The sequence below is a fragment of the Canis aureus genome, chromosome 6 (genome assembly GCF_053574225.1).
Source record: "Canis aureus isolate CA01 chromosome 6, VMU_Caureus_v.1.0, whole genome shotgun sequence".
Taxonomy (NCBI): domain Eukaryota; kingdom Metazoa; phylum Chordata; class Mammalia; order Carnivora; family Canidae; genus Canis; species Canis aureus.
In genome coordinates this window covers 48,071,579-48,087,188 of record NC_135616.1, presented here as the reverse complement: position 1 = coordinate 48,087,188, position 15,610 = coordinate 48,071,579, and the positions used below count along the sequence as shown (strand labels likewise).

General features: G+C 38.2%; 2 protein-coding genes across 5 annotated transcripts in view; both read right to left on the bottom strand.

Moving 5' to 3' along the window:
• Positions 1-15,610, bottom strand: part of OPN3 (opsin 3) — a 45,838-nt gene that overhangs the window by 27,236 nt on the left and 2,992 nt on the right. The window contains exon 2 of one of the 2 annotated variants that reach the window (XM_077901493.1): positions 14,024-14,162. The exons of the other annotated variant lie outside the window; for it this stretch is intronic. Within the exon in view, the coding sequence (XP_077757619.1) occupies positions 14,122-14,162 (41 nt within the window). The 3' untranslated portion in view covers positions 14,024-14,121. Of the gene's footprint in view, positions 1-14,023; positions 14,163-15,610 lie in introns of those variants that run through there. 2 annotated transcript variants of the gene reach the window in all.
• CHML (CHM like Rab escort protein) lies at positions 4,582-14,103 on the bottom strand. Of its 3 annotated transcripts, none has more exons than XM_077901481.1 (4): positions 11,673-14,103; positions 7,292-7,470; positions 6,791-6,894; positions 4,582-4,734 (listed from the first exon to the last, which is right to left on the bottom strand). In XM_077901481.1, exon 1 carries the CDS (start codon positions 13,824-13,826, stop codon positions 11,871-11,873), a length of 1,956 nt encoding a protein of 651 aa, XP_077757607.1. In that variant the 5' UTR covers positions 13,827-14,103; the 3' UTR covers positions 4,582-4,734; positions 6,791-6,894; positions 7,292-7,470; positions 11,673-11,870. The 3 variants fall into 3 exon arrangements, with proteins under 3 accessions (XP_077757607.1, XP_077757608.1, XP_077757609.1); XM_077901482.1 differs by having other exon boundaries at positions 4,588-4,734; positions 7,292-7,467; XM_077901483.1 differs by lacking the exon at positions 6,791-6,894 and having other exon boundaries at positions 4,588-4,734.

Sequence of the window (15,610 nt, the reverse complement as noted above, 5' to 3'; positions counted from 1 at the left end):
TCTTACACTTATACATCTCAATGTAGACTACCTACGTTTCACAGGCTCAAGAGGCATAGAAGTAGCGGTTATCGTGTCAGACAGCATGGACCTAGAGAAACTCTTGTATGTTGAGTAGAAAGAGATGTATACTAGGATATACTTTGAGTTACTGTTTATTACAGTGAAAAACAGGAAATAACTAATGTCCACTGAAAGGGGAAATGGGTAAATAAATCTCGAGCAAAGAAACTGAAACATTGCTTGGTTTCATGTTACATTCATGTCTGCAGTGACCTCCCGGAGCAAGGAGATGGAATGGAGAGAGATATGCATAGATATAAGTTTTATCTTCAATTTTCAATTCTTTGAAAATAAAAATGAATATAGGAAAGTTCATGTATGTTCACTGTGGGTGGCAGGTACATGGGCACTTCTGTGACATTCTTTGCACTTTTCTGTATTTAATAACCTTTAAATAGTTTACAAAACTCATGGAGGATATAGAGGTATAGCAAGGAGTAGGCATTCATAAAACGGGTTCTTTAAACCAAGAGCAGAATAGGCTGGTCCCAAGTCAAGACACAGCTGGGGGTGGCAGCTAGACCATAAACTGGTGAGGATGACCCAGGAGGGAGAGAGAAGGTTCCCTGCACATCTCTGTCACAGCCTGAGTCCAATTTGGCCAACTCACTGTGGGCAGGCAGGCGTTGACGGGGGAAATGAGGGAGTAATACTTTGGAAGGCACAGTGATACTTACTGGGTCACTTTTCAACTACCTGGCCCTGGGGTCTCTGGGGTAGTCAAGTTTAGCTAAGCTACACCATACTGTTGCAGTCGCAGCATCTACTCTGTTTGGCCAAACAGCCTTCAGGGCCTTTCATACTAGCCCCTCATGCAAAGGCAAGCCTTACAGAGTATCCTGCAGTCACAAGCAAATGTTATGCTCCCCATTGGGCTTTTCCCAACAGCCCTTATAATCAAGCCTTGTGTACCCCTCAGACAAGGATCTCCACGTAGCGTACTAAAACCTCACTCCTTTTGGTTGGATTGACCAACTTTCCCTTGGCCCAGGAACCTTGAAGCATTCTACCTATGGACCCTAACAAAAGCATGCACTCTGGGTCTAGCCTCTCTGCCTGTATCCTGCCTTGACTCCTAGTGAGACCCCTCTCAAGGTGTACCATGTACCTCTTCCAGGACTGTGAGTAACAACTATCTCAGTTTCTCCTGGGATCTGTTGCTGAACCCCGATTTACCATCCAGCACCCATACTCCACTTAACAAATGTTAATTTAATGTAACAAATGTTAATTTAATGTTATAATAAAGTATTAGGGGGAAAAAACCCCAGCTCTGCTCGGTGGTGGGAAATCTGGGCCCATGGGGTCTTCCAGGGTTAAAGGAAACTAAGGAAGTGAAGAAAAATGTTCAGAGAAGATGCTGAAGATACAGAAGAGTTTGCTGCTTATGAGGGGAGGTTGAGCACACATGGCAGAAGCTCAGGATTGGATCAGATCAAGAAATGCATTGAGCCATAAAGAGGTGAGTCATCGTGGGCTGAAGAGGCTTTCCCTTTCGGCACCAGCTGACCTCACCAGGGATGTGAGGTATGATGGGATTTGTTGTGATCATCAATAGGGTCAAGAGGAGGTAAAGACTGCTTTCAGAGTCTGATTCCTGGATGATTTGCTTGCTGTTGTGTTGATTTCAGAATCAACAGTGCTCTTAGATGTCACACTACAGGTCTTTAGATTACTTTCAGATTTTGACTTTTCTAACAAGGCTGTGAGGAGAGATGGTATGACATAACCATCAAGAGTGCTGGGTTCAGGCTCTGAATACTCCACTTTTTATGAAACTTTGAACAAATTAATCTCTTGGTACTTTACTCTTTTTAACTGAATAATGGGGCAATAGTAGTATCCAGAGTTGGGAAAAAGTTTAAGAGTTAATACACATGAAGCACTTCTAACAGTAACTAGCATGTGGTACACACTTAATAAGCATTAGCCATGGACATTATAATCCATTAGCTATAAATTTCCCTACATCTATGATTACCTCCTTAGGATAAATTCTTGGCAATGTAATTGTTGGTTAAGAAGGTGCACAAAATTTTAATGTTTGTAATACAACTTGCCAAAACATACACCAGAAGATACATTAAATCTCCCCTACTGTATCATCAGATACTTGTTTTATTCCCACTTACTTATGTCACAATGCATGACAACCCACCACCCACCCAGCAATCAATTATAGTTGCCCCCTATATACTCATCAACCCAGAAAACAAGAGTGGTGCCTGGTAATCTGTATTTTAAAGACATTTTCATTTGATTCATAGTCTAGTTTAAAACTATTGTTCTAGAATTTTATCAACCAATAAATCAATCAATTGCTAAAACATTCACTTACCCAACCCCTTTGTAATACCTACATTTTAGACCAGGATCTTTTTGAAACTCCCTTTGGCTTCTAGAACCCCTCTCATACCTCTTTTCCTACTTCTATGTCACCTTTTTTTTTTTTTTTTCTTCCTTTAGGGAAAAAGAAACTGGATTATTTCATGTAACTGAGAAGTCTACAGTGGCACTGGCTGCAGGCATGTTGTCCAATAGAAATAAAGCACAAGCCATGTAAACTAGGGACCTGAAATAATTAATCAAAGTGCTGTCTCTCTCCTTCCGTCATTTGCTTGGTTGCTCCTATGTGGCCTAATTCTTAGACGGACTCTCCAGTAATCAATGGACTGGCCGTCTTTGACACATCCTTGAGGCTTAACAAGTCCATGTATACCCAGGAATTCTAGAAAAGGAATCTTCCCAGTCTGGGACTAACCCAGCGGCAGGAGTTACTACATCAAACCCAGCAGAGCGCCATATTTGCATTCCCAACATGTCCCTATCTACCAGCTCCTTCTCACATCCAATAGTGCTACAAGAAAGCAAGAGAAATCAGAAGACAGTTGAGAATCAATCCAATCAATCACTGAGTCATGATTTAATGTGCCTAGTCGTTCTCAACTCTGTCCTCTATCCTACCTGCTAGGATCCCAGTTCAGACTCAACATCTCTTGCTCAAATCTTTCAATAGCTGTCTGTCTGGTCTCCTTTCTACATTTTTGCCACTCTTGGATTCCCCCTCTATATATACCCAGATGTAGCCCATTTTCTTGTTTAATGACAAGAAATGCTATGCCAGTAGGACAAAGTCAAAATTTCCTTGCATTAATGTCCACAATAGCCAAATTGTGGAAGGAGCCTCGGTGTCCATCGGAAGATGAATGGATAAAGATGTGGTCTATGTATACAATGGAATTTTACTCAGCCATTAGAAATGACAAATACCCACCATTTGCTTCAACGTGGGTGGACCTGGAGGGTATTATGCTGAGTGAAATAAGTCAATCGGAAAAGGACAAACATTATATGGTTTCATTCATTTGGGGAATATAAAAATTAGTGAAAGGGAATAAAGGGAAAGGAGAGAAAATGAGTGAAAATATCAGTGAGGGTGACAAAACATGAGAGACACCTAACTCTGGGAAATGAACAAGGGGTAGTGGAAGGGGAGGTGAGCAGGGGGTTGGGGTGACTGGGTGATGGGCACTGAGGGGGGCACTTGATGGGATGAGCACTGGGTATTATGCTATATGTTGGCAAATTGAACTCCAATAAAAAAAATTAAAAAAAAAACCTCCCTTGCATGAAAAATCCTCTAAGACCTTCCAGAACTACCTCTTGCCTCCTGATCACCTTGCACAACCAACCTTTTCCTTAAAACCTACTCCCAATTTTGGTTAAATGTGTTCCACTCATTCAAGTACTAATGCTGAAATTTTAGTCATTTTCAGCTCCTTTTTCTACTTATCCATAGCATTCATTTTCCAGGTCCTACATTTCTATGTCCACATTTTTCTCTACCTGTTGCATTCTTACAACCTTGCTCTGCCCAGGCTATACCATTTCTTCCTCCTTCCCAGCCATTTGCAGCATCTTTGCACCCTCCCAGCTTCCCTTCACATGGCCAACATGTATGCTTTTAAACACAAGCCTCACCTAGAAAAACTTCAACAGCTCCTTTTTATCCACTTAATACAAGTCTCCTGGTATTTAAGACTATGATAATGAGTATGGTTCAACATGGCTGATGTGCTGGGCCCTACCCCTGTGCCCCAGCTCCCCACACCAGGCCACTGCTCTAGCTATGCAAACAACCTCAATGCCCCCATGCCTGTTTCTGCTCTTCTATGTAGAATGTTCTCCATTTTGGCCCATAGACATCCTACTCAACCTTAAGAGCCCCAGATTTTTCTTTCATGAAGGCTTCCTAGATTTCCCTAGTAAGACAAAATACTCTGTGCATCCACTGAAGTTGGTCTATATCACAAAAATGATCATGGCCTAATTAATGGAGTGCTTAATGTGCACCAATGTCAGCCCCAATGAAGTGGGAGTTCCACTGCTTATCAGTTCTATATCTTTGATTTCTCATCTACATGTGGAACATCAATACCTGCCTCATCAATACCTATCTTAAAAATGAGATAATATGTATAAAGAAATTAAAACAGTTCCTGGCACATGAGCAGTTACTTGTACCTGGACTTGCTCTGAGCCCTCTCTGAAGACCCCACGTCACATCCCTGTCGCAGCATGTGGTTCTGGAGTCGAACTTCCTGGAACTGAGGCCCAGCTCTGTCACTTACCAGCTGTGTGTTTTTTTGTCTTCGCAGTATGTTTTCCCATCTGCAATACGAGGATAATGAGAACCTACCCAACTGGGCTAATATGAGGATTAAGTAAGATAAATACAGCAAACACTTAGAACAGTGCTTGGCATGAGGAGAGTCCTAGCTACACTTATTAAGTCTGCATTCCCAGAGTCTAGCACAGCAACCGGGGGACAATGTTCAAGAAATGCTGCATTGTACTGAACCTTATGTTTCTCTCTGCAGTGCAATTTATGTAAAGTTCTTCCCTGCATTAAGAATACTGACCCATCCCATCGTAATTTAGGTATCATCTATAGACAACCTCTGTTTATAAAATGTCCAGCTGCTACATTGTCTCATTGCTTGGTGAACCATTAGTGAGGATGATTGTGGGTACAACTCAATTATGGGTAGTTTATTTAGTCTTGGATTGGATTCTCTGAAACTCACAGGGTATTATTGTATACATGTAATTTGATTAATCTGCCTATAGCCTGTCAAGAGAAAGGTACCCCTCCAAAAGAAATGTATATTAAAATATGTTTACATTGATTTTGAGCTAGATTTTTGCAATATATATAAAGATATCATCTAAAAAGATAACAAGGAAGTATTAACAAAAAAACACTAAAATAAACAAGACGTCATCCTCTCATTTCTAGAAATGCTTTGCAGTATTCTATTTCTGGATGTAATGAATTTTTTAAAAAACCCATGAAATATCTAATCTATACTGACAATTGGGGCAGGATGAGATACATTGCCTAATTCTCTGAATTTTATTTTGGAGTTTGAGTTATCATAAAGCTTCAGAAGGAAGTTACTGTTGATAATTGAGGGAGGCAGCATGTAGAGGAGCAGCCAAGACAGCAGTTCCTACCAACAATGACCCTGTTGAAGAAGCATGTATACTCAGATGTTGAGAAAAAAGGTAAAAGAAAGAAAAACAGATTCATTATAAATATTCAAAACTTTAATAACAAGTTTCTCAACCTTAGCACTATTGACATTTGGGGCTGGATAATTCTTTCTTGAGGGGTGCTGTCTTGTGCATTGTAGAATGTTCAGCAGCATCCCTGCCCTCTACACACTAGATGCTATTGGCACCCCTTGCTAGTTTTGTACTTTTCACAACCAAAAATGTCTCCAGACATTGTCAAAATTCTCCCAAAGGGAATGACTGCTTTGATGGGAAAAAATTAGTAAAAGTATTAGGTGGAAGATTTTACAGATTATTTAAATGTTCCCTATTTTTAAGTATTTAAAAAGAACCCGGGACCATGGTTCTGACATATATTGGCCCCACTGGTCCTCTGTGTGGAATGGGGTGATGAAGGTAAAGGGGTGACATGGAAAGATGTAGCACAGCAACTGGGGGACATCCTAAAGCTAAGGTGCCAGCTGGCCTTTCAACCAGCAAATCTGTAGAGCATGTAGAGTTACAGCACACTTAGACTTTGTTTTAAAGGAGATTATAATCTCATGACAAATGACTTCTAGTGTAGTTCACACCTGTTGCTTTTTCTGTTTAAGAAACACCTGGTTGATGTTTCAACAGAGGCCATTATAAAGAAAGGAACAGACAAACATACATCTCATTTCTTGTAGTACTTCACTGAAGTCATTTTGGGAAATTAAGTTAAATTAATTGCCTGAAGACAAGATTCCCTGGTCTTCCTTAGCAGGATACCCCCTGTCCCAGATTCTCTTTATAATGGTAATAGAGATGCTGAAATTGGGATAAAAACTTTAAAGTTACACATAATGATAAAATTAACTTTTAATGCTGAAAAAAAAAAATACTTCCCCATACTGCATTAGTAATATTTGTTATTTTGAAGTATAAGGGATGAATAAATAAAGGAACAAATAAGTCTCAGACAATGGGGTACTCCAGGGCTTTAATCATATGCTAAGTAATAAAAAGAACTGGCAGTAATGTGCCCAATGATTCCTATTTCTTTAAAATTAGAATGTGCCTAAAGATTATCTCCCAACTGAACTACAAACAGGTATTTTATCTTCCTATCATACTTTATCAACCCTGTATTTCTGAAGCCGCTCATGGTTTCCTCTGATGATGTACGCACCTTTATTCATATTAGGTGTTCAGAGTGTGTCAGGGTTAAATACCTATTTAGCAACAGGAAAATGTCAGAATCATAGGACAGCAGCAGGAACCAGTAGACACTGCCTATAAAGAAATGAAGCTCTTGAAATAAATGCTGGGATAATGACATAGTCTGCTTTGATTTCGGGTATGACCTCAAATAATCAACTCCCTTTGCCCTCTCCCAAACCATTGAACCCACTTTAATCACACAAATCTTAATTTATAGGAAGAGTTTGCTATTTGTTGAAAAATACATGTACTCTAAAATTCTAGGAGCCACTTTTATTAAAAAGTGGTGGTTTCTGTGTGACACACTCATACATGCAACACACAGCTCTGCTGACACGGAGGCAACCTGGCAGTTACACTGCAATCCTCATCAGTGGATTTCCATACTTGCTAGGGGTGGTCCAGGTCACTCACTCAATTCCTCCAAGTCTTACCTCAAAAATGGGCATAAATACCTGTCCCTTCTTACCTGACATAGTGGTCCTGAGGTTCATGAAAGGAAATGTGGTTGTCAAGAGAAAAGGCATTGTTCCTACCAGTGCTGTGGCACAACTGCTCTCATAACATGCATGTTAGAGTCCAATTCTTTCAGCTCAGTCAGGGTCTTTGTTCATACCTTACAGAGAGCTGGCCGTACTGTGTCCCCTGCTGTTGAAATGTGAATACATTAGATTAAGAGAGTAAGAACTATACTAGACACAATGCCTCTTTATAATGAACGTAAAACTGGCATAAAAATTTAAAAATCTTCCGAGGAAGGAAGTAAAACTCATCCTAATCAGAATTTCTTGGCCTTGGAACTTCACCTTCTGTTTCGTTTTGGTTTATTTACACTACTGACACCCTGAGCTCTCAGTGCCCTGGGTCCCTGGGATCCAATCTCTTGTACCTTCTCTTCATGTTTTCCCCCAAGCAACACAAAAACCCCCTCTGATTAATGTGAGAAACTTAATTAACTGAATGGCAGCTGAAATAGACTCCAGAAGGTACTGACCTTTTAACTCTTACGCTACTTGTTTCTGACTGCAGTACAAGCCTTGGACACCCTTGAAAGGAAGGCTGTGCATCTCAAATCAGATTTGTTTCTTTTTCTTTTGGGGGAAGGGTATGGTGGTAGTTATAGTAGGGAGTATAAGGGATGGAAAACATCTTATATTCTCATTAAGGTAAAAAGGCATGTTCGTTCTCCAACAGAATGGTTCTCAGGTACAGAACTTACTCGTTTTCTCTCTTTTGAATTCTTAGAATGTCAATTCATAACTCACAGTTGATCTTCAACTGATATTTGAATTCAGTCACCTTGCTTCGGACCTGTCAGGCTGACAGGAAGAAAGGTCTCCTCAGACCTGAGATCTGTCTTTAGCTGGTCTCCCTGAGAACACTCCTCAGAGGCTTGGCTATGTCTATGAATCCAAATCCATCATTTCCTTGGCCTCCAAGACTACCAAATGATGACTGTATTCCTGGGTTTGGGGCCATACTTTTTAATTAGTATGTAATATTTTCATACTGATGTCCTAGGATGCCTTAATAATATTTCTATAAACCCACTGATTCTGGGTTTTCCATTTTTTTTAAAAGTGGCTGTCACAATCTACCTTATTTCTTAATGCTGGGCAACTGAGAAAAGATACAAGATATAAAATCCATCTTAACCAAGAAGTCCTTTCCATCAAAAGTTGTGAAATTTTCTGTCCACATTTTTGGAGATTACCTTTTGAAATTAAATTTTCTAAAATACTATTTTTTAATTTGAAGAATCTTGTTTCCAAAAAGTAACTTTTTCACCAATTCAAGTAATCACTTTGCCAATTATTCTTTTATTTGTATTATACACATCAAATTTTACAGAAAAAAAGAACCCCTTATTGTTAAACTCTAATTACATGTTTTCTTCTGATTCTTTTCAATGTAGACACCTAAATTTTTACACAAATATAATCAGTACGTAAAATGTTTTAACACTTTTTAATCTCATTTAACATTTTTCATACAATTTCACATATATCAATATCATTTAATGACTACGTAACAATCTACAACAGCAATACCAATACATCATAATTTACTTATCCATTTCCCAATTACTAGACTTTTTAAAAACCCGTATGAATGGAGTTGCTAAAAGTATCTTTGTTCATGTAGCTTATTTTCTCTTCTAAATATTTTCCTGGGTGTATGCTGCTCAAAATGACTTCATCTAGCCAAAAAATAAACTGGTTACAAAGCTCCTGTTATATTCATCTAAATAGTTCTTTTAAAAATTACTAAAATAATATTGCTGGTAGAAACACATGAGCTTTAAAATGTTAATAGCATAAACTATGTCAAAGTTGTTACAATTTGTATTTTTAATACTAGGAAACCTGAATATCATTTCAAGAATTGACTTTTATTTGTATCTTCTCATGTGTACTCTATCCTTTCTTAAATTTGCTTCATAAAGAGTAGAAACGTTATGGTTTTGCATCTCCTTTTAAAAAAAATATTAAGCACATTATCCATGTAGAATGCAAGTAGCTTTTTTAAATCCAGTCTCTTCTTTTTTTTATCTTTTTCCTATTTAGTGTCCAATTTTCATTTTTCTTTAGTTGATTTCACCTTCCTTGCCAATATTTTTTCACTGCCATAAAGCTCCTTTAGTAATACTGGGATGAGAATTGTAGTATTTTTATTTTTACCTTTAAAATCAACATTTTAATTCATACAGAATGAATTGTCTTATCACATGTAAAGTAGGCCTAGTTCTTTTTTTCATACGGACATCCAGTTAGTCTTTCCACCCGGTAGTTATCACATAATTATTTCTTTCTAACTGGTTTATTAGTCTTAAGCTTCCTACATAGCATAGTATATTTAAAAAGGTTACTTTAGGATTTAAAGGGCAAGACTCTCATTTTTTTCCTAAGTTAAAAAGATAAATCTATCTTTCCTTGCCTATTTTCTTGATTTGCCACAATTCTGTCAAATTATATAAAATATCAGTGGGAATGTTAAGCAGAAGTGTAGTAAATCTACCTATTAATGTCACCTAGTGGCATTCCTTTGGATATGATTTCAAACACATTACATAACAATCTTCACAAAAATTCTATTTCAAATATCATTTGTTTTACAGATGGTGCAATTATTTTGATAGGTTCAAATCTTAGGATATAACCAATAAAACCACTTTGCCATTTTAAAAAAATGCGTAAATATTAATACCAAGTCATGACTTCTCTATTTTCAATAAGCTGTAAATTACTTAAATCTTGGTTTCATTTTCCTCACATATAGAAGAGCAACAAAAGACTATTCATAGCTTATTTTGGCCTAGTAACATCTGTGTATTTTTAGAACATGTTGTTCAGATTAAAAGATAGGTTATTAAAAAGCATTAGTTAAAATTTAGCCAAATTCTGCTTTCCGTGAGCTCCTTACCTCTAAAGTGTATTTATTTTTAATTAATCCTAATCTTCACATTTCCTGATCTGAGAATAAGCTGAAAGACTGGAGTCTGTCTACTCTGCTTCACTGGCAACACTGCATGTTGCATAAGCATATGCATAAGCAGCACCTGCATTCTTCTAACAGTTAATGTTAGCGGAAGGACTTCAAAACTTGGATCCCAATGTTGGCTCTTCTACATATCAGACCCTGGACAATTATTAACACTCATCTTTACTCTTTACCTCTTCTTTAAAAATGTATTCAATACTATCAGCCTCAAAGCGTGGTTGAGAAACTGTAACTAGAAAGCAAAAGTGCCTAGCACATAGTAAATGCTCTCTTCCAGAACAAAAATTAGCTCTGGAGGGCTCCCTTCTATTGGATTACCATTCTGAGGAACGGAAAACAGGAGACTGAAGGGGGCATTTTACCTCTTCTGACAACTCCACTGGAGTACAACAGTTTTGACTTCTGCTGGTTCTGGAAAAAAAGGGTTTTGTTCTCTAGATAACAGCTGAGAGGCAGAAGTGATCACAGAGGCAGTTACCTCACTAGTTTTGAGGTGGGACAAAAAGGAGGGGACATGGTTAAATCCTCCTTTAATTGACTACTACCCCTTATAGTCGGTGCTGTAATTAAAGTGGTAGCACCAACAAGGTGATATAAGTCACACTAAGAAACCTTGGGAAATCTATGGATGGCTTTGAAAAGCCATTGGTATCCCAGGTTAGAAATGCCTCACTCCATTTCTTCTTAGGAATTTCAAAACAGCCAACCTGAGGTACCTTTTCTTGGGGAAATATATATATATATATATATATATTTTTTTTTTTTTTCTTTTTCTCTTGACCTGAATTAGTTGTTGGAAGTTCTTTTCTTTTAGGTGCCAGCACAAGGCTCTGCAGGAATTTTCTGAAGTATTAAACCAGAACTAACCTTACCCTTAGATTTCCTTTGGGACAAACTTTCCAAGAATGAGCTCTTCAATGACTAGATGAACTGTCCAACACTTTTTGTAATACAGAAGACTGGTGGTGTCACTGCCCTGCTGCTTGTAAGGGTCAAGTAGGGGAACTGAACTGCACAATGTGTTGTAAACACTACACCTTCACAAATAAAGGATCATGCAAAGCTAATCTTTTAACACTTGGCACTTGCATAAGTTGCTATTGCTACCACCATGTCTGTACATTTGTATTATATACAAAAGACCCACATAATTTATTCTGTGTGTTTAACTATTCAGACATGGTAGCAACTGTAATAATTACAAAAATAACTAAACTATTCCTTAGATATTATTGTTTTTATAGACTAATAAATCTGAAGATCATTAGCAGACATGTATTACCTCCCAGTACGCACAGTTGCTAATTTGGAACCCACACTTATATACTCAATACTAAAATAGAGCTAACCTTGTCCAATAATCAATCAGTTGCTGATAAGTTAACAAGATCCCGTGACTGAATGTCTCAAATAGAAGTAAAGACAACATCTGCATAGCATTCATCATATAACCAATTCTTATTAATCACATAGGAAATGGTTCTTTAAATGAAAATATTCTGATGTCAGGATGAAGGCCCAAAAGAGCATTTCCAGCTTGCTCCTTTCTAGTTTTGAAGGTGGTTCTCTGGGCTTTCTGGGTTTTTATTTTCCTCAGAGGAGTCTGGTTTGGCCATGATTATATTATTGGTTCCAAGAGCCTCAGGTTGCTTATCATCACCATCAAAGATTATATCTTCTGGATTTGGAGGTGGGGGGCAGAAGTCTTCATTGGGAAAGATCTCCTGGAAAAGTGTTTCAGCTTGCTTGACTGCGTGCTCATTTCCCAGTCCGCAGTCAGGCCCAGAGCAGACATAAACATTGGAAGGTAAGCCATTGTATGAGCTTCTGCTGATTCCCGAGGAATCTCTCATATTAAAATAAAGAGCCCACAAGAGTCTTGGCTTTGTGAGTTCTTCCTTGTCTATTTCTGTTTCAGTATATGGGGTGAATAATTTCTTCACTACTGACTCTAAGTCTTCTCTTGCTGTTTTAGAAGATGAACAGGTCAGATGTACCAGATAGGTGTCTTTCATGCATGTCATGGTTGAAGAACATAATTCAGTGACACGAACAGCACATGTTCCTGATTCCATTGGAGGCACTATCAAAATGGAAATTTGCTGATCTGAATCTGCCTTCTTGAGTATAGACTGATCTGTAATGAGCACTGCCCTGGAGATCTGCTTATATTGCACATTTGAGCATGTTTCCTCAGAAAGGTAACTATCCTCCACGATAAAATATTTAGCATTTATTCTTTGATCTAAGTGATCTATAATTGCTTTACATCTTCCAGATTCTTTGTCAACTATAAGGCATTGAACTTTATGGCGAAGACAATAGATTCCACCAAAAACTGCACACATCCTGCAGAAACACTGGGGAATTTCTCCTTGGCCATACAAGGGAAATAAAAAGGGAGTGTTGCCAAACCGTCCAAGACACCGAAGGAAGTTTTTAGTTGCTTTAAGGCCATCTATTGTGGTGCAAGAGGACTCTGTCATTGCAATTGAGTGCAGCACAAAATGTTGGAGGTTGGGGGTTAATTTTTTAGTTTTTAAGTAATCTGAAAATGAGCAATGCACAAAAGCTTGGTATTGATCAGGATGTTGTTCATAGTCTAAACAAAATGTAAGAAATTTCATCAGTATCCTCTTTTCAACCATAGTGAGTTCTTTGCTATTAAAGACATCTGCTCTGGAACAAGGCACCTGTTCTACTTTTCCCTCGCGAAATGCAAGAATCCTAGTGACGTTTTTAAATTCTGCATAACGACTAACATTTGATTTGATTAAAAGATCGATTAGCAATCCTTGAGAATACAGCAGCTTTGATACCAAATCAATATTAAATCTCCTGCCTTCTTTAACTATTTGAGAGTAAGTAATCCTATTTCTCTTTGGTTGATCAGTGTTATCTTCCTCTATAGGTTTGTTTTCATCTTTATCTCCACCTGAAGCTGTGTTTATACAGGTTTTATCTCCACAATATTTTTCTTCTGCCAAGATGTCCTCTACATCAGTTACTTCTAGTGAAATCTCTTCATCACTTTTTGGAGTGTCTTTGGCATGCGTTTCAGAGCTAGTAACATGTAATGAGTTTGTTTCTTCGGACAAGCACACAGAATCCAGAGGTTTAGATGTTACTGCGGAAGGATTTTTCTGCAGAGCACTGATCTCTTCAATATTGTCATCCATATCCTGACTGGCATAACAGAAAACTTCTATGTGTTCAATGGTTTCATCCTTCTTGCGAAGAGCAATGGCTTCTTCTGTTTCATGCACCAGGCCTTGCCATGAAGCAGTGCTTTCTTCTGCATTGTCACCGTTTTGCTGATGCTCCTTTAACCAGGAGAGCAATCCCGAAAAGCTGAAACTTGCCCAGTTTCCTCCATAGTAACTTCTTGAATCAAGATGAAGAACTCTCTGACCACTTCTTGAACATGCAGCTGCCAGGATGGATTCAGGTAGACCTGTCCCTATTATGACCACATCGAACTCTGTGGGAAGACTGTCCGCCATTCTGGGAGATAAAGGGTCTGGTGACAACCGTCGATAAAAGAAATGTATGTGAGTCAAGGCTGAGGGCTCAGCGGAGGTGTGAATATGCTGTAATAAAATCTCTCCTTGTGATACTCCAGTTCATCCCAGAAGTCCTGAGGTTGCAGGTCCTAACTGTTTAACAGTTACCCTTTCTTAATATTGTTTTCCTTATAAGTCAGTAGCATAAAAATAGGTAAGGTATATCTAATCACATCTGAGAACACTAAAACGGATGTGTGGTTTTCATTCCTGCATTTCATCTTAGCAGTAAATGTCAAAATGCATCACACATGCATTTGTGACTGGAACTCTTCTCTGAAAGAAGAAAATTCAAGAAAGAATACAGTTGTAAACAATATTAAGAGAAAAATAATTTCATGCAACAGCAATTACAATTACTCCATTGGAGTCTGACTTGTTATCAAGACATAAGCCTCTAGGAAAGCAAGTCATTAAATGCTTTCTTACATATTTTCTAATTTCTCAAAAATGGACAAAAGAGATTTACCCCCCAAAACACGCAATAATGAGGAAGGGACATCATGATGTCCCATTAAGCAAAGGATTTCCATAATATAATTCTGTAACTTTTGCTTTTAATAAAATATTTGAACAAACTATACAGAACTGTGAGCTTAGACTGTAAGAAATGTGTGGTTCCGCCGTGTTTATGGAAACAGACTACATACTATGTGCACATTGTCATGATGAGGAATATTTCTGCAGCCAATTTAGCCTGTGGGTGATTTTAGAACAGTTGAATGAAAGATATTTCCATGCCACAACCACCCTTAGGATCTCATGGTAGCATCATGAGACCATTTCAACTGAATTAACCAGCCAGATTATTGCAAAAGGATTAATTCATTAAAACAACTGGCATTTCGAGATATTTAGGTGCAAACAGGTCTACTGAAGGAAATAGGCATTTTTAACAAATCTTCATATGAATGTACATATGCACATGTATTTTTTTTAGGTTTAAGTTAAAACAGAAAATTCCTACCTTTGTAAATTAAAATATCTTAACATAAAAAATACCTACTTCTAAAATCCAAGAGAAAAAAAAAATCCAAGAGAACATAGGGTGACTTGCATTTTGCCAGACTCTGGCTCTATGACCTTGAATCTCTGTATCCCAAGATAAAGGCCTGTCTCAACATCCTCTGCTAAGATTAACACGTTCTTTGCTGTTTTTTGAAGGGATAGGACGTAGCAGTGTAGAAAGGCTCTCCTGTTAACTTCTGGCATAATACTGGTCATATACCACACACACAACATTTGCGTGGCACTAGGGGCGGCTAGAGGTGCAACAGATAAAGGGGAAGGGGGCTTGAAAGGCATACTCACCTGAAAGTCTTTAGGCTAAAGCACTATACACAGCAAGTGACGGGCGCCTATCAGCTGTCATTGTGCAGTTAAGAGGGAGAGTTCTTGGAACTCTATTTTTCCCTATTATCACACTTGCTGAAATCTAGATCAGTACTACCTGGGCCTGTCTAGGGTAAGATGATGAATTAGCCTGGACATCTGTAAAACCATTCAAATGAAAGTTGGATTAAATTGACTGGCTCCCTGAACAAACTGACTGGTCAGCTTAAGTGAAATGGCCATCTTAAAAGTCCTGTCTAGTCAAAGCCTCAGCCTCAAGAATATCAGAGATTCTACTTGTTTTCAGCATTCCCTGAAAAACCAGGAATTGAGCACTGAATGAGGCAGTTGCCTGGCCTCCCCATACACATATGTAAGTATGTCTGCATTAC